At 46.5% G+C, this 18,362-nt stretch overlaps 2 protein-coding genes across 2 annotated transcripts in view; one reads left to right on the forward strand and one right to left on the reverse strand.

The window, feature by feature from the left end:
- LOC142365523 (protein Hook homolog 3-like) overlaps nt 1-8,789 on the forward strand; it is a 96,328-nt gene extending 87,539 nt beyond the window's left edge. The window contains exons 10-12 of the mRNA XM_075446336.1: nt 7,029-7,097; nt 7,218-7,360; nt 8,584-8,789. Of these exons, the coding sequence (XP_075302451.1) occupies nt 7,029-7,097; nt 7,218-7,360; nt 8,584-8,789 (418 nt within the window). The remainder of the gene's footprint in view (nt 1-7,028; nt 7,098-7,217; nt 7,361-8,583) is intronic.
- Nucleotides 8,790-8,933: 144 nt separating this feature from the next.
- The window catches only part of LOC142365557 (E3 ubiquitin-protein ligase KCMF1-like), a 101,474-nt gene continuing 92,045 nt past the window's right edge, over nt 8,934-18,362 (reverse strand). The window contains exons 6-7 of the mRNA XM_075446426.1: nt 10,133-10,412; nt 8,934-9,557 (exon numbers count right to left, since the gene is read on the reverse strand). Coding sequence (XP_075302541.1) covers nt 9,305-9,557; nt 10,133-10,412 — 533 coding nt within the window. The 3' untranslated portion in view covers nt 8,934-9,304. The remainder of the gene's footprint in view (nt 9,558-10,132; nt 10,413-18,362) is intronic.

The raw sequence follows: 18,362 nt of genomic DNA on the forward strand, positions 1-18,362 counted from the left end.
AAAGGACATGAGGTCTGCTATGTTCCCACTGAAAAAGAGATATTGGCAGCATATGAAGTTCGAGCTGCTTCAAATATCGTTGGTACTGAAGCACAGCTCCTCTTAGCAGTCCGACTGCCAGTGCTGAGCTGGATGATCAAAGGGAAGGTCCCCTCTACACATCACGCAACTGATGCTACATGGAGTAAGTGGGTCACAATGATCACACAGCGGGCTCGAATGGGAAACCCCAGTCGCCCAGGAATCTTGGAAGTGATCATGGGCAAAGATTTCAGAACCTCACCAGAGGAGGAGGTGACGCAAGCTGAAGAGACCCCACTGTATAATAAATTACCAGAAAATGAGAAGCAATATGCCCCTGTTCATGGATGGGTCCTGTCGCATCGTGGGGAAGCAGCGGAGGTGGAAGGCTGCTGTGTGGAGTCCTACAAGACAAGTCGTGGAAACTGCCGAGGGAGAAGGTGAGTCCAGCCAGTTTGCAGAGGTGAAAGCCATCCAGCTGGCTTTAGACATTGCCAGTCGAGAGAAGTGGCCAGTGCTCTATCTTTACACCGACTCCTGGATGGTGGCCAATGCCTTGTGGGGGTGGCTACAGCAACGGAAGCAAAGCAACTGGCAGCGCAGAGGCAAACCTATCTGGGCTACCCCATTGTGGCAAGATATTGCTGCCCGGCTGGAGCAGTTGGTTGTAAAAGTCCGTCACGTGGACGCCCACATCCCTAAGAGTCGGGCCACTGAGGAGCATCAAAATAACCAGCAGGTGGATCAGGCTGCTAAGATTGAAGATGCTAAGGGTGGATCTGGACTGGCAACATAAGGGTGAACTATTTATAGCTCGGTGGGCCAATGACACCTCAGGGATGGACTTGACCATGGACACCATCGCACAGGTTATCCATGAATGTGAAACATTCGCTGCAATCAAGAAAGCCAAGTGGGTAAAGAGGCTGTAGTGTGGAGGACGATGGCTGAAATATAAATATGGGGAGGCCTGGCGAACTTATTATAACACACTCCCACAAACTCATCAAGGCAAGCGCCATGTGCTTACAGTGGTGGAAGCCACCACTGGATGGCTGGAAACATATCCTGTGCTCCATACCACCACCTGGAACATTGGCATTGAGTGGTTGTGTCACATCCCCTATCACACACCAGCCTCCAGGAAAAGCGAATTATACAATGGGCTGCTAAAAACTACACTAAGAGCAATGGGAGGTGGGACCTTCAAAAATTGGGATACACATTTAGCAAAGGCCACCTGGTTGGTTAACACCACGGGATCCACCAACCAGGCTGGCCCTGCCCAATCAAAACTTCCACATACAGTAGAAGGGGATAAAGTCCCTGTAGTGCATGAGGAATATGTTAGGGAAGACAGTCTGGGTTAGTTCTGCCTCAGGCAAAGGGAAACCCATCCATGGGATTGCTTTTGCTCAAGGACCTGGTTGCACTTGGTGGGTGATGCGGAAGGATGGGGAAGACCGATGTGTACCTCAAGGGGATGTGATCTTGGGTGAGAATTGCCAGTAAATTAAATTGTATGATGTTAATTGCTAAATAACCCTGCGACTCCATGTCATTACTACTACAGTTGCTATATGCCATACCAATGGTATATACAGTAAGAATCACCCAAATTAATGAAGGATGAATTTTGATAAAACCGAGCAAAGTGCAGCAGTGGTGGAACTAGACCTGGCTTCAGGAATTGGTGCCCAGCAACTTCCTTGAAATTGACATCTTCAGTCCACAGACTGTGGGCATGGGCAGCACCAGATACACCAGTCACGAGCTCCAGATGCAGCATGCAACCACCCAGCACCACACGTCATCTCTCCTGCCCTAAAAGACTGTTACGACAGATGGAGCCCAAAGTCATGGATTAAATGAACTCAATGGACATTTTAGAGGGATAACCCACAGACTAAGGAAATATCTGTGTGTGTGTGTGTGTATATCTCAAAGGCAGGAAAAGTGGCGGTGATTAAATGGAAAGAGTAAGATCTAGGCATGACATAGATGGTACAAAATAAAGGGTGGATAATGTCCTGGTTTTAGCTGAGATGATAGAGTTAATTTTCACAAGAGGCTGGGAGGGGACACAGCCTGGACAGCTGACCCAAACTAGCCAAAGGGGATATTCGATACCATATGACATCATTCTCAGTATATAACTGCAGGATTTGGCAGGGATGGCTGATCAGGGACAGGCTGGGCATCAGTTTTCCGGGTGGTGAGAAATTGCACAGTGCATCCCTTGCTTTGTATATTTTTTCTTTTTAGTATTACTGCTGTTATTTTTTCTCTTCATTTGCTGTCTTATTAAACTGTCTTTATCCCAGCCCATGGGTTTTGCCTTTTTCTTCCAATTCTCCTCCCCAGCCCACTGGGGGAAGGGGGGAGGAGTGAGCGAGTGGCTGCATGGTACTTAGTTGCCAGCTGGGACTAAACCATGACAGTAACATGTTTAAAAAAGGGTAAAAAACGTTGGAGCAGTCCATTACTGAAGGACTGTACCCTGTGGTATGGACCGATGTTGGAGCAGTTCACGAAGGTCTGTCTCCCATGGGCGGGACCCCATGCTGGAGCAGGGGAAGAGTGTGAGGAGGAAGGAGCAGCAGATACAATGCATTATGAACTGACTGCAACTCCCATTCTCTGTCCCCCTGTGCTACTCAGGGAGGGAAAAGGAGGTAGAAGAGTTGGGAGTGAAGTTGAACCTGGGAAGAAGGGAGGGATGGGGGGAAGGTGTTTTTAGATTTGTTCTTATTTCTCATTGTCCTACTCTGTTGTTAATCGGCAATAAATTAAATTAATTTCCCCAAGTCAAGTCTGTTTTGCCCGTGACGGTAATTGCCGAGTGATCTCCCTGTCCTTATCTCAACCCATGATCTTTTCAATGTATTTTCTCCCCCTGTCCTGTAGCTGGAGGAGTGATAGAGCGTCTTGGTGGGCCCCTGGCAGCCAGCCCAGGTCCACCCACCACAGATGGGTGACCTAGGAGGAATACAGAGACATTGTCTGAGCATGCAGGGATAAGGTTAGGAAATACAAAGCCCAAATGGAATTGAATGTGGCCAGGGATATCGAAGACAAATTAGAAGGGCTTTTCTAAGTACACAAGGTGACAAAAGGAAGATGTGGGCCTGCTGCTGGATGAGACAGGGGACCTGGTGACACAAGACATGGGAAAGGCTCAGGTACTGAATGTCTTCTTCACCTCAGTCTTTCCTGGAAAGACCAGCCTTCAGGAATCCCAGGTCCCAGAGACTGGGGGAAAATCTGGAGCAAGGAAGATGTACCCTTGGTGGAAGAGGATCAGTTCAGGGAATACTTAAGCAACCTGGACGTACATAAGTCCATGGGCCCTGATGGGATGCACCCACGAGTGCTGAGGGAGCTGGCTGATGTCATTGCTGAGCCGCACTTGACAATCTTTGCTCAATCTTGGTGATTGGGAGAGGTGCCTGAGGACTGGAGGAAAGCACATGTCCCTCCTATCTTCAAGAAGGGCAGGAAGGAGGACCCCGGGAACTACAGGCCAGTCAGCCTCACCTCCATTCCTGGGAAGGTGATGGAGCAACTATTCCTGGAAACCATTTCCAGACACACGAAGGACCAGAAGGCAATTGGGAGTAGCCAGCATGGATTCACCAAAGGGATGTCATGCCTGACTGAAACTGATAAACTTCTATGATTAAATGACTGGTGTGGTAGTTGAGGGGAGAGTGATGGATATTGTCTACCTAGACTTGAGTAAGGTTTTTCACACTGTCTCCCATAAAATACTCACATAGAAGCTGATGAAGCGTGGCTTGGATGAGCAGACAGTGAGGTGGATTGAAAATTGGCTGAATGGCTGGGCCCAGACTGTGGTGATGAGTGACACGAACTCTAGTTGGACACCAGTGACTAGCAGTGTACCCCAGGGGACAATACTGGGTCCAGTCCCATTCAAAATCTTCATTAATGACCTGGATGATGGGGCAGAGTGTACCCTCAGCAAGTTTGCAGATGACACAAAACTGGGAGGATCAGTCGATACACCAGAGCTCAGGAAGTGTGGGCTGGATGAGTGGTCAGTGAGGTGGACTGAGAACTGGCTGAATGGCAGAACTCAGAGGGATGTCATCAGCAGCACTGAGTCTAGTTGGAGGCCGGTAACTAATGGTGTCCCCCAGGGGTCAGTACTCGGCCCAGTCTTGTTCAACTTCTTCATCAACGACCTGGATGAAGAGTTAGAATGTACCCTCAGCAAGTTTGCTGATGACACCAAACTGGGAGCTGTGGCAGACACACCAGAAGGCTGTGCTGCCATTCAGTGTGACCTGGACAGGCTGGAGAGTTGGGCAGAGAGGAACCTGATGAGTTTCAACAAAGGCAAATGCAGGGTCCTGCACCTGGGGAGGAACAACCCCATGCACCAGTACAGGCTTGGGGTGGACCTGCTGGAGAGCAGCTCTGCGGAGAGGGACCTGGGTGTCCTGGTGGACGACAGGTTAACCATGAGCCAGCAGTGTGCCCTGGCTGCCAAGAAGGCCAATGGGATCCTGGGATGCATCAAGAGGAGTGTGGCCAGCAGGTCGAGGGAGGTTCTCCTTCCCCTCTACACTGCCCTAGTGAGGCCTCATCTGGAGTACTGTGTCCAGTTCTGGGCTCCCCAGTTCAAGAAAGATGAGGAGCTACTGGAGAGAGTCCAGCGAAGGGCTACGAGGATGATGAGGGGACTGGAGCATCTCTGCTACGAGGAGAGGCTGAGGGAGCTGGGCTTGTTCAGCCTGAAGAAGAGAAGGCTGAGAGCGGACCTAATATATGCTTACAAATATCTGCAGGGTGGGTGTCAGGAGGATGGGGCCAAGCTCTTTTCAGTGGTGCCCAGCGACAGGACAAGGGGCAATGGGCATAAACTGAGGCACAGGAAGTTCCGTCTGAACATGAGGAAGAACTTCTTCCCTCTGAGGGTGATGGAGCACTGGAACAGGCTGCCCAGGGAGGTGGTGGATTCTCCTTCTCCGGAGATATTCAAGACCCGCCTGGACAAGGTCCTCTACAACCTACTGTAGGTGACCCTGCTTTGGCAGGGGGGTTGGACTAGATGACCCACAGAGGTCCCTTCCAACCCCTACCATTCTGTGATTCTGTGGGTCGTGTTGCCATCCAGAGGGACCTGGACAGGCTGGAGAAAGGGGCTGACAGGAATCTCATGAAAATCAACAGGGGCAAGTACAAGGTCCTTCCTCTGGGGAGGAACAACTCCAGACACCAGTACATGCTGGGAGCCACCCTGCTGCAAAGCAGCTTGGCAGAAAAGGGTCAAGTTGAACATGAGTCAGCAACGTGCCCTTTGCACAAAGAGGGCAAACAGTATCCTGGGCTGCATTAAGAGGAGTGTTGCTAGCAGGTGGAGGGCGGTGATCCTTCCCCTCTACTCAGCACTGGTGAGGTCACACCTGGAGTCCTGTGTCCAGGTCTGGGCTCCTCAGTGTAAGAGAGACATGGACATACTGAAGAGAGTCCAATGAAGGGCCACAAAGATGATTAAGGGACTGGAGCATCTCTCCTGTGAGGAAAGGCTGAGAGAGCTGGGACTGTTTAGCCTAGAGAAGTCAAGTCTCGGGGGGGGGTGGGATCTCATCAATGTATATAAATACCTGACGGGAGGGTGCAAAGAGGACAGAAGCAGGCTCTTTTCAATGGTGCCCAGTGACAGGACAAGAGGCAATGGGCACAAACTGAAACACAGGAGGTTCCATCTGAGAATCAGGAAACACTTTTTTCATTGTGAGGGTGACTGAGCACTGGAACAGGTTGCCCAGGGGGCTGTGGAGTCTCCCTCATTGGAGATGTTCAAAAGCCATCTGGACATGATCCTGGGTAACCAGCTCTAGGTGGACCTGCTTGAGCGGGGGTCTTGGGCCAGATGACCTCCAGAGGTCCCTTCCAACCTCAACTGTTCTATGATTCTATGAACAGACAGCGGCCCCAAGACAGTAAGGCATGCACATGTAGACACTTGGCTTTTGAGGCAAGCTACAGCGTCCTTAAGTAATCTGTGAGTAAGAGTCCACACCCTTAAATAACACACCCAAGATAAGTTAAAAAAAAGCTCTCATTTCTTTCAAAGACAGAGGGAGATATACAGGTTAGAGCTACTGCCAAAGCTCACAGTTCCGCTTCCAACCTCACTGCATGTCAGATAAGCAATCATGTTGGTCCCTCCTGTGTAGAATCACTATGAAAACACTACCTTCGTTTGCTGAGCCCAGACTGCTGAGCACATCCCATGCTTAGTTTGCAACCCATCACATTTCTGTCCAAGACCCAAATCTCATCCAGACCAAATGTCACGTTTCTTCCCCCACTCATTTCCCAAAGTATTTGCTAAGGGACAGACTGTCCTTTCCCTGCTACAGCAGTAATAACTTTATCCCTCTCAATAAACAGGAACAATGACCCTATCAGAGTCAGTACTCTTAACTCCCACAAAATAGAAAAGCTTCCAGTAGGTGAAGCTGGCAAAGGCTAACAACAACATAGAAGTGAGAGAACTGAGAAGCTCCTATGGGAAGAACAAAGCCTCATTTCCAAAAGAAACTGCCCAGTGGAAGTAGTGACAACCATAAAGGCTTTCTACTAAGAGGTTTAGTAGGTCTGACAGTCTCCAGAATCAGTTCTAATACTAGTAAGATGTAGTTAACCACTTCACCTCCTGGCCATCTCATTTGACTGATTACCTCCAAGTGCCCAGAGATGTTTAAGTTAAAATGCAATTTCATTTTGTTCCATGTTCCATCCACCTCATGCAAATATCTGGTTCTGGCACAGTACCAAACAGATGAAAAACCTGGTTAAATCAGATTAGAAGAGTTGCAAATTGTCTGAACTGCACCATACATGCTAAACATAAGTACCCACAGGCACCTAAAGCAGGACTTGTTCCCCAGCAGCTTCAAAAAAGTTCACATCTCTTCCCATTTCTATATATGAATATGCCCTTATCTCTCCAAAAGGGATCGTTTTTGCAGCACTTGTAAGCTCAATATCAGCATCACACTAAGGACAGCTACAGTGCTTTCAGTCAGCACAGAATGCAGGTAAAAGACCAAGCTGACTTACTTAACAGTCTCTGCAAATGCTCATCAGCAGAGTGCTAGAACAACACGCTCCCAGTCGCTGTTTGGCATAACAAAATCTAACACACTTGTGATTCTTAGAGGAGTTAATGCAGTAACTAAGTTTAATTTTAAATGTAAGCCAGCAGATACTCAGATTCTAATAATAAACATGGACAGTAAGAGTTTGCAGGTTTTCCAAGTGCTTTATGTCAAAGCAGAATGGAGTTTGCAAACCCTGCAATGTAAACATCCTCAATAGATCAGCTATATATAGATTTTAAATAAAAATTAATATTCACTAAGATACCATTTTAAAACAAGTCTTTTCTAGAAATTCAGTGCACGTACCTATGAAGCTATAAGATTACATGCTTAATCACTGCTACATGCACTGCATAGAATATGCACTTTTTAAAAGGTGTTTATGTAAATCACCCAGGGTTTCGCCATGAAATGCCTTTGCATACAGTTGTGAAGAACAGTTTAATTCCAGAATTTCTTCTACAGCTATCTGGATAATACATCATCACCAAAGAATCAACTGAACAACAGCCCTTAAAATTTTTTATTGAACTGAGTCTTTTTGTAATGTGCAGAAGATGTCCCGAAAGGACTGCAGTTTGATTTTTCTTTTTTTTAAAACATCCTCAACAATCAATTAAAAATGAATCTTTATTGAGGGTAACTCCTGAGATAACTAGAAGACTAGTGTAAGAAGTTCCCTTAAAACATTTTCTGTTGCAAAGACTAAAAGAAAAACAATGCTAATACAGTACTAAATGGAAGCAATCAGAATTTGAGAACTGAGAAATGAGAATGGAACTGAAATGTCAGTCTATGGGGTAGCTTCTTTTGTTGCTGTTAAATTAACATACATATCACAGTTCTCTTAGGATCATCATCAGGTTTTCAAGCCTAATTTTCAGAAGTTGCGTGCATTTTTATCTTTATAAGCTAACTTTACACTCTGAATAACTAAAGCTTTGCTGTCCCTTGCTATTATAACAATCCATACAAAAAAACCTTATAGGATTAACAGTATAGGCAAATAGGTAACATGACTCAAAAAAGGCTTTATTTTTTTTATGTCAGAAATATAACCCAAAACCCCAATAAAGGTTGATAGGATGTTAGCATTAAGAATTCAGTTGTAACATATGGAGATATCCGGGAAGCCAAATCCTCAAGCTCTCATGATGATAAGGAGTCTCTGCAAACTATGAAGCAAATACATAAATAACTCAAAACTATAAGGACTGTGAAGGCTTAGAACTAAGACAACATAATCCAGGTTAACACCCACACCCCCCTGACAGTGAATATATGAATCATTTACACCTAAATAAAGTATATTTAACAGAAAAAGGAAAACTTTAAAGAAAGGTGAACAAAATTAGGTTTTAGGGCACACAGAAGCCCTTTGTAGTAGATTCCAGTAGCAGCCCTTGTTTTTTGTCTCCTACAGATGAATACAAAGTTCAATTCCACAGGGATATGATGTCTAACAGGACAACACAGTGGTCACAATATAGCAAAATGTCACACTCTGGAAGCAAAAATATAGCCTACTGCAGAGTTTGCATTAATATGCAGGGAGAGCATATAAAAAGGTCATTGGTCATGTGTTACTCAAAGACTACTTCACGGCTACAGACTTCTAGTGAACATTAATTTTTTTTTTTTGTCACATTACCTTTGAATAATGGGAAAATTTGGGGTTTTATAGTTGTACTCCTTGTACTTATATTTTTTTTAAATGACAAGGTCACTAAAACTCACGCACGCTGCAAAAAAAAAAAAAAAATCATGCAGTAGTCAAGGTAAACCATCCAAGCAATTTTTATTCATTAATACTCATAAATACACACAGCAGCTTCATTAGAGATTTTTCATTTTTTCCTCTTCAGTTTGAATGTAGAGTATTAGGAGAGCTTTTTGCACATCAAGCTACAGGACGCAGAGCTTTTTTCTCTGCACTGCAACCTATATTTACTTGCTAAAAGTAAAAATTGGTTAAGTGGAAATGATTATCGCATACATTTTTTCTCTCTTCCTTTGAAATGTACACAATGTAACAAGAGTGACAGACCTGAAATTACAATCACCAAAACAAACCCAAGATAGTTGTTGTCCACTTTCATTGGCAAATACAGCACAGAGGACATTGTCTGCAAAGTGGGATGCCATCAAAGAGGAGGCTCATTTCCTCTATTATTCTCTTTTAAATTTAGGTTTTCTAAAGCAACATCTAGAGGCATAATATCTACACAGCCCATAGCACCAAAATCAGCAATCTCTCCCCGTTCATCCTCATCTGAGGAGGAACTTTCTTCCCGCATCAAAGTGGACAGCAGAAGCTCTTGAACAAACAAGCTGCGGTCTGCCCGTTCGCTTTCCTTTGACTGACGCTCTGCTTCTGACATCTTAGGATCATTCAACCTGCATAGCATCACAGAAAGAGAGAAGACAAGCTTAGTAGTATCATCAATAAAATGGGCTTTCACTAATTGCCTAAACAGCTGGACTGACGCATGCTGAATAACATCTGAAAGCCATTCCCTGAGAAACAACCTAGTTACTGCTGCACTTCTTTTGACATGCACAGATCTGACAACACCTGGCACTCCTGATGCAATAATATAGACATTTACCAAACTTGTTCCTAGATGCTTCAAAAAACATCATACAAGTAGATTTTAAGGCTCAAGGAAAAAAAATTAGCTATTTCTGAAGTTTCTTTCCCTTCAGAGGGGTTTTGTTTTAAGGGCTGCTAAAATTCTCTAGTCATCCCTTAAGTGCTCATTTGTCCCCAGGATAACTTCTAAATGCAAGCATGGCACAAAATACATTACTACACACATAATGCCCAGAGATTCCCAAAGCACAATACATCATTCACTTCACTTATCAGTGCATGCACTATCACATCTGGCAGTAGTTTCACTGAACTCTATGTCCATAACTGGACCAAGGAAAAAAAATGGCAGAAGAGTTAAAACTACAGAACAATTTACCTCATAAGAAGAAACTGGGAATTCTGTATAGTCTGCTGATTGTTTTCTGTGTTAGATGTATTGGCTGCTGCTGTAGATTGTGTAAGAGTAGTGGGGATGCTGCTTGTGTTAGTGCGTCTAGTTGCATTGCGTGCAGTCTCCAGTTGTTGTCTTGCTGCCTGTGCATGCTGTCGCTCCAACTGCAGTTGCATCTGCAGCTGCTGTAACTGAGAAGCAGAAGGGCCAGAAGAATTGAGCTGCCCTGCAGAACGTCTCACGCCTGATAACTGAGATAAAAGCTCTGCCAGAAGAGAGAGAATTTTCTACAGTGAAATCTGCTTAAATACATATCACACAACAGCATAAATATGTTCCGAATACCAGTATATCAATTTTTTTGCTTTCTAAAACCTTTCATCAAAGAAATTAATGAACAAATTGTATTGATTTGAAAAGCTTTATGGGCTATCCATTACAAGCATCCCATATCTCAAAGCCCATATGGTAAAGAAGATTAAGAATCATCTAAAGAACTGTGCGTAAATAAGAGAGTCAAAGCTTAAAGCTTTTTAAACCAATAAGAGTCAACCTATAGGGAATACCATATAAGCAATATTCTGTGCAACAATTCTCTAAAATTTTATCTTCAAGTCAAAACAGTTATTGACTAAGAAACCACTTCAATTCTGACTTCAGTTGGTGGCTTTATATCCCCCCCATGCACCTTCAACACATGTTCCAGAGGGAAGCTGTGCTGCAGAAAAGACAAATATTACAGCATCATTTCAGACATTTTCAGAAAACATTCAATTCAGAAAGGTTTTTCAAATGTTGTATTATATGAAAAATATTTGACCACAGCAGGGCTTTTTTGTGAGACTTTTGACCTCTGCTGGAAAAAGAGACATTCTAATGTTAAAAAAACTAAATAAGTGTAGCCTGGATTCCTTTCCTCCAAAGTTCAAGACTCTGACAAATTCTGTCCATGTTAAGTATTTCCCAAAACAAATGTTTATAATAAGTTATTGTTCAGTGATTTACTACAGATTATATTCCACACAAAGTTGTGAGTACTACTTTGTTGTGTTTGATGCAAGGAGGGCAGTACTATATTATTTTTTTTACCCTATCCATTCAACCCTCATTAAAGCTGCAAGCTGTTATTACAGGTCATAAAAATTTTACTTCCATCTTATTTTCAAGATATAATCATTTGAAACTAGGCTTTTCTTAGGGAAATAAAGCACAACGCAGTAGCTCTTTGCATCAGGAACACTTGGAATGCCAACAGTAAATGCTCAAGTCACTTTTAATCAGCACAGCTAATCATATCAAGATTAACTATCAATAATATTTTATTTCACTAATTACTGATAACCACCACAAGGATAAAAATAAATAAATAATGTTTACAGGTCTTTCACAAGCACAAGTTCTAACTTCTGGTAGCATGTACTAATTATTACCCCAATACAAAGGAAGACTTTATAACACTGCCAGGTAAGACAGATGTATTTATCCTCACTGTTTGTAAGATCACTTTAAGTACAGCTTAACAGAACCCTGGTAACAGATGTGAATTTGAAACACAGGCTTGGCATGACACAGACACCCAGCCAGGTTACACTATATTCTCCGAATCCAAAAAACATATTAGTTCCACAAAAATAAAATAAAAAAAAAAAAAAGAGAGAGAGAGAGGAGACTCAAAGGAATACCGTTTTATTACACATGCTCCTAAATGGGAAGGTCTTGTGAGGCTGAAACAAATCAAGGCAGCCACCTGTAAGAGGAAGCCTTGCACTCCAGGACACACAAACATCCTCCCTTCTTGCACCAATTCTAGTGCTTTACAGACCCACAATCTAACTTAACTCACTAAGATGACAGAAAATTTTTCATCCTCTTTTGCTGGGCTATTTTTAGTAGTATGAGTGCAGCCAGCAGGTACCGGGAAGTGATTCTTCCCCTCTGTTTGGCACTGGTGAAGCCACATCCAGAGTATTGTGTCCAGTTTTAGGCTCCCCAGGACAAGAAACACATGGATATAATGGAGCAAGTCCAGCAGAGGGCCACCAAGATGATCAGGAGGCTGGAACACAGTACATGAGGAAAGAGCGGGAGAAATAGGTTTGTTCAGCCTGGGAAAGAATACTTTGGAAGACATCTTATTGCTGTCTGAAACTACCTGACTGGAAGATACAGAGAAGACTAAGCTAGACTCTTCTCAGAGGCACAGAGCAATAGGACAAGAGTCAGACAAGGGAACATGGGAAATTCCAATTACATCCTTACATCCAAAGGGTTTTATTTTTTGTATCCCCCCCCCCCCCAACATGAAGGTTTTTAAATACTAGAACAGGTTGCCCAGAGAGGTTGTAGGATCTCTGTCCTCGGAGGCGTTCAAAACTCAACTGAATGAGGTCTTGAGCAACCTGATCTAAATAGACCTCCTCTGTGAAAGTGGTTGGAAATAGACAACCTGCAGAGGTCAATTCCAAACTAAATTTTTCTTTTTTTCCCCCCCTTTCTATTTCAATGAGTTAAATCAACTCATAGAGGGCCTGAAGAGCAGCCAGCAAAATAGAAGCAAAGAAAATATGCCTATGGAAAGGAGTGGGTGGAGCTGCAGCTTCCTCTTTCAAAAGCAATGCACTCTTAAGTTGGTTCACTGCCTCTCAAGGAATCATAGCCTGACAATAAGAAGCTCCAGTTTAAACATTCATCTCCTTCCACGATCTGAAGCAAAGGCAAACAATAACAAGAACTTATCTAAGCGCAGAAAGTTCTGCAGTTTCCCTGACACTTACCATCTTTCACTACATGAGTGCAAGATTGATGTCTTAAGATTTTACATTAGGAATAATTATAACTGGGTTAAAAAAAAAATCAACTTCTTGGTCAATTTTTATTTTTACCTCTTTACAGAGAACTTATTCTTAAAAATCACAAAGTTGAAAAAATACTTACAGATTATACCTGTAAATCCTAAAACCACAACTGTGTGATTGTTGGAAGTTAAAAATGAGACATCTTCCCCTTGAAAATTCTCCTAAACCTGACCAAACCATGACACAAAAAATCAAAGAATGGTTTGGGTTGGAAGGGACCTTATAGATCATCTTCTCCGCAGAGCTACTCTCAGCAATATAATAATCTAATTCTTACACTGGTGAGCCCAGAGTTGGACGCACGCTGGATGCAGGACCTTGCACTTGGCCTTGTTGAACTTCATGAGGTTTCCATGGGCCCACTCCTCAAGCCTGTCAGGGACCCTCTGAATGGCATCCCTTCCCTCCAGCATATCAACTGCACCACTCAGCTTGGTGTCATCTGCAAACTTGCTGAGAGTGCACTCAATCCCACTATCTATGTCTACGATAAAGATATTAAATAGTACTGGTCCCAGTAAAGGATCCTTGAGAGACACTCGTTACTTGTTTCCACTTGGACATTGAGACATCAACTAAAACTCTTTGGACACAGCCACCCAACCAAGTCCTTAGCCACCAAACAGTCCACCCATCAAATCCACATTTCTCCAATTTAGAGAGAAGGATGTTGTGAGCGACCATGTCAAAGGCCTTACAGAACTCCAGATAGATGACATCTATAGCTCTTCCCCTGTCCTCTGATCTTGTCACACCATCATAGAAAGCCACAAGGTTGGTCAGGCAGGACTTGCCCTTGGGGAAGCCATGCTGGCTGTCTCAAATCATCTCCCTGTCCTCCATGTGCCTTAGCATAGCTTCTAGGAGGACCTGTTCAATGATCTTCCCAGGCACAGAGGTGAGGCGGACAGGTCGGTACTTCCCAGGGTCCTCCTTCCTATCCTTTTTAATAACTGAGTGCAATGTTTGCCTTCTTCCAGTCACCAGGGACTTCACCTGATTGTCGTGACTTTTCAAATATGATGGAGAGTGGTTTGACAACGACATCAGCCAGTTCCTTCGGGACCCTTGGATGCATCTTGTCAGGTCCCATAGACTTATGTATGTTCAGGTTCCTCAGGTGGTCTCAAACCTGATGTTCTCCTACAATGGGAGGGACTTTGCTCCCTCAGTCCCTGCCCTGAGGTTCAGGGGCTTGAGAGATGTGAGAAAAGAGATTACCACTGAAAACTGAGGCAAAAGATATTGTTGAGCACCTCAGCATTCTCCACATTGGTTGTCGCTAGTTCACATGCCTTGTTTATTGGGGGTGGGTACATTTTCTTTGACCTTCCTTTACTGCCTGATATACCTGTAGAAATCCTTCTTATTATTCTTTGCATCCCTTGCCAAATTCAACTCCAGCTGTGCCTTAGCTTTCCTGATCCCATTTGTACACCTCTGGGAAGGGTCCCTATATTCTTCCCAGGACACAGAATCACAAAATCACAGAATGGTAGGGGTTGGAAGGGACCTCTGTGGGTCATCTAGTCCAACCCTCCTGCCGAAGCAGGGTCACCTACAGCAGGCTGCACAGGACCTTGTCCAGGAGGGTCTTGAATATCTCCAGAGAAGGAGAATACACAACCTCCCTGGGCAGCCTGGGCCAGGGCTCCGTCACCCTCAGAGGGAAGAAGTTCTTCCTCATGTTCAGAAGGAACTTCCTCTGCTTCAGTTTGTGCCCATTGCCCCTTGTCCTGTCACTGGGCACCACTGAAAAGAGCTTGGCCCCATGCTCCTGACACCCACCCTGCAGATATTTGTAAGCATATATTAGGTCCCCTCGCAGCCTTCTCTTCTCCAGGCTGAACAAGCCCAGCTCCCTCAGCTTTTCCTCGTAGCAGAGATGCTCCAGTCCCCTCACCATCCTCGTAGCCCTCCGCTGGACTCTCTCCAGTAGCTCTTCATCTTTCTTGAACTGGGGAGCCCAGAAGTGGACAGAGTACTGCAGATGGGGCCTCACTAGGGCAGTGTAGAGGGGAAGGAGAACCTACCTCGACCTGCTGGCCACACTCCTCTTGATGCATCCCAGGATCCCATTGGCTTTCTTGGCAGCCAGGGCACACTGCTGGCTCATGGTTAACCTGTCGTCCACCAGGACACCCAGGTCCCTCTCCGCACAGCTGCTCTCCAGTTGGTGCGCCCCAAGCCTGTACTGGTGCATGGGGTTGTTCCTCCCCAGGTGCAGGACCCTGCACTTGCCCTTGTTGAACCTCATCAGGTTCCTCTCTGCCCAACTCTCCAGCCTATCCAGGTCACGCTGGTCAGCACAGCCTTCTGGTGCATCTACCACACCTCCCAGTTTGGTGTCATCCGCAAACTTGCTGAGGGTACATTCTAACTCTTCACCCAGGTCATTGATGAAGAAGTTGAACAAGACTGGGCCCAGTACTGACCCATGGGGGACACCACTTGTTACTGGCCTCCAACTAGATTCAGCGCCGCTGATGACCACCCTCTGAGTTCTGCCATTCAGCCAGTTCCCAATCCACTTCACCGACCACTCATCTAGCCCATACTTCCTGAGCTTCCCCAGGAGGATATTATGGGAGACTGTGTTGAAAGCCTTGATGAAGTCTAGGTAGACAACATCCACGGCTCTCCGTTCGTCTACCCAGCCAGTCATGTCATCGTAGAAAGCTATCAGATTGGTCAGGCATGATTTCCCCTTGGTGAATCCATGCTGACTACTCCTGATAACCTTCTTTTCCTCCACTTGCTTGATGATGGCCTCCAGGATAAGCTGCTCCATCACCTTTCCCGGGATGGAGGTGAGGCTGACTGGCCTGTAGTTCCCTGGGTCCTCCTTCTTGCCCTTTTTGAAGATTGGAGTGACATTGGCCTTTCTCCAGTCCTCGGGCACCTCTCCTGTCCTCCAGGACCTCTCAAAGATGATGGAGAGTGGCTCAGCAATGACATCCGCCAGCTCCCTCAGCACTCGTGGGTGCATTCCATCGGGGCCCATGGATTTGTGGACGTCCAGATCGCTTAAGCGATCCCTCACACAGTCCTCCTCGACCAAGGGAAAGTCGTCCTCTTTGTAGGCTTCTTCTCTTACCTCCGGGGCCTGGGATTCCTGAGGGCCAGTCTTAGCACTGAAGACTGAAGCAAAGAAGGCATTCAGTAGCTCTGCCTTCTCCGCATCCTCCGTCACCAGGACACCCGCCTCATTCAGCAGCAGCCCCACATTTTCCCTAGCCTTCCTTTTGCTGCTGATGTAGTTGAAGAAGCCCTTCTTGTTGTTTTTGACATCCCTTGCCAGCTTCAATTCCAGGTGAGCCTTGGCCTTCCTCGTCGCATCCCTGCACGCTCTGACCACATTCCTGTATTCTTCCCAAGTGGCCTGTCCCTCTTTCCACATTCCATGGACCTTTCTCTTCTGCCTGATCTCCGCTAGAAGCCCCTTGTTTAACCATGCAGATCTCGTGCCTCCTTTGCTCGATTTCTTTCTCAGGGGGATGCACCGCTCCTGAGCATGGAGGAAGTGACGTTTAAACAGCGACCAGCACTCTTGGACCCCCCTGCCTTCGAGAGCCCTGGCCCACGGGATTCCTCCCAGTAGCTCCCTGAAGAGGCCAAAGTTAGCCCTCCCGAGGTCCAAGGTTTTGATCCTGCTTATCGCCCTGCTTCCTCCACGCAGGATCCTGAACTTGACCGTTTCATGGTCACTGCAGCCGAGTCTACCTCCAACCTTCACATCCTCCACCAGTCCCTCCTTGTTTGTTAATACAAGGTCCAGCAGAGCACCTTTCCTTGTTGGTTCCTCCACCACTTGCATCAGAAAGTTATCATCGATGCTCTGTAGGAACCTCCTGGATTGCGCCTGCCTAGCTGTATGGTCTTCCCAGCTGATGTCAGGGTGGTTGAAGTCCCCCATGAGAACCAGGGCCTGTGACTGTGAGGCTGCTTGCAGCTGCCTGTAGAAGGCCTCATCAACTTCCTCCTCCTGGTCAGGTGGCCTGTAGCACACACCCACTGTAATGTCACCCTTATGTGCCTGTCCCTTAATTCTAACCCATAAGCTCTCAACTCGTTCATCTGCCCCCAGGCCAAGCTCAATGCATTCCAGTTGCTCCCTCACATACAGAGCAACTCCCCCACCTCTCCTTGTTGGCCTGTCTTTCCTAAAGAGTCTGTAGCCATCCATGACAGCATGCCAGTCATACGAGTTGTCCCACCACGTTTCTGTGATGGCGACCAGGTCGTAGCCGTCCTGCTGCGTAATGGCTTCCAGCTCCTCCTGTTTATTGCCCATGCTACGTGCGTTGGTATAGACACACTTGAGCTGGGCTGTCAGTCTCACCTCTGACCCTGGCACGCCAAGCCTGGGCTCGTCCCTAGTGAGCTGGGCGATGTCCCCTTCCCCCTTTGAACCTAGTTTAAAGCCCTCTCAATGAGCCCCGCCAGCTCGTGGCCAAGAATCCTTATTCCTCTCTGTGACAGCTGGACGCCGTCTGTCGCCAGCAGGCCCGGTGCTGTGTACGCCTCCCCGTCATCAAAGAAGCCAAAATTTGACCCATGGCACCAGTCCCTGAGCCACCTGTTAACCAGGTGAATTTTCCTGCCCCTTTCAGTGCTGTTCCCTGCCACTGATGGGATGGAGGAAAACACCACCTGCGCCCCTGACCCCTCAACCAGTCTCCCCAGTGCCTTGAAGTCCCTTTTGATGGCCTTGGGACTTCTCTCTGCGATCTCGTCCCCGCCAACCTGCACTACCAAGAGGGGGTAATAATCAGAAGGCCGCACCAGACCAGGGAGCTTCTTAGCAACATCCCTAACCCGGGCCCCAGGGAGGCAGCAGACTGCCCTGTGGGATGGGTCCGGTCGGCAGATCGGGCCCTCTGTTCCCCTCAGAAGGGAATCGCCTATGGCAATGACCCTCCTTTTTTTCTTAGCCGAGGCAGTCGTGATACGTGGGGCTGACTGACTCGTCCTGGGCAACCCCCTGGATGGAGCTTCAGCTTCACCCACATCCTCTGCGGCCGGTCCCTCACGTTCCAGAGCCCCATGTCTGTTGCTTAAGGGCAACTGGGCAGGTGAGGGAGGCCGGGAGGGGATTCGCTTGCCCCCCCGAGCAGGGACCCGTTTCCATTCCCCCCATCTCTTCGGCCCCCTCTTTCTGCTCGGTGGCAAGAGGGTAGGGGGTTCTCTGCTTCTCGTGGAGCCGCCTCCTGCTGCCTCTGCCTCAGGGAGGGCAGGGTGCGGCCCCACCAGTCGATCTCCCTCTCACACTCCCGGATGCTCCTCAGCCTCTCCACGTCCTCCTTCAGCTCTGCCACCAGGCTGAGCAGGTCATTCACCTGCTCGCACCGAACACAGCC

This window comes from Opisthocomus hoazin, chromosome W (assembly GCF_030867145.1).
Source record: "Opisthocomus hoazin isolate bOpiHoa1 chromosome W, bOpiHoa1.hap1, whole genome shotgun sequence".
Taxonomy (NCBI): domain Eukaryota; kingdom Metazoa; phylum Chordata; class Aves; order Opisthocomiformes; family Opisthocomidae; genus Opisthocomus; species Opisthocomus hoazin.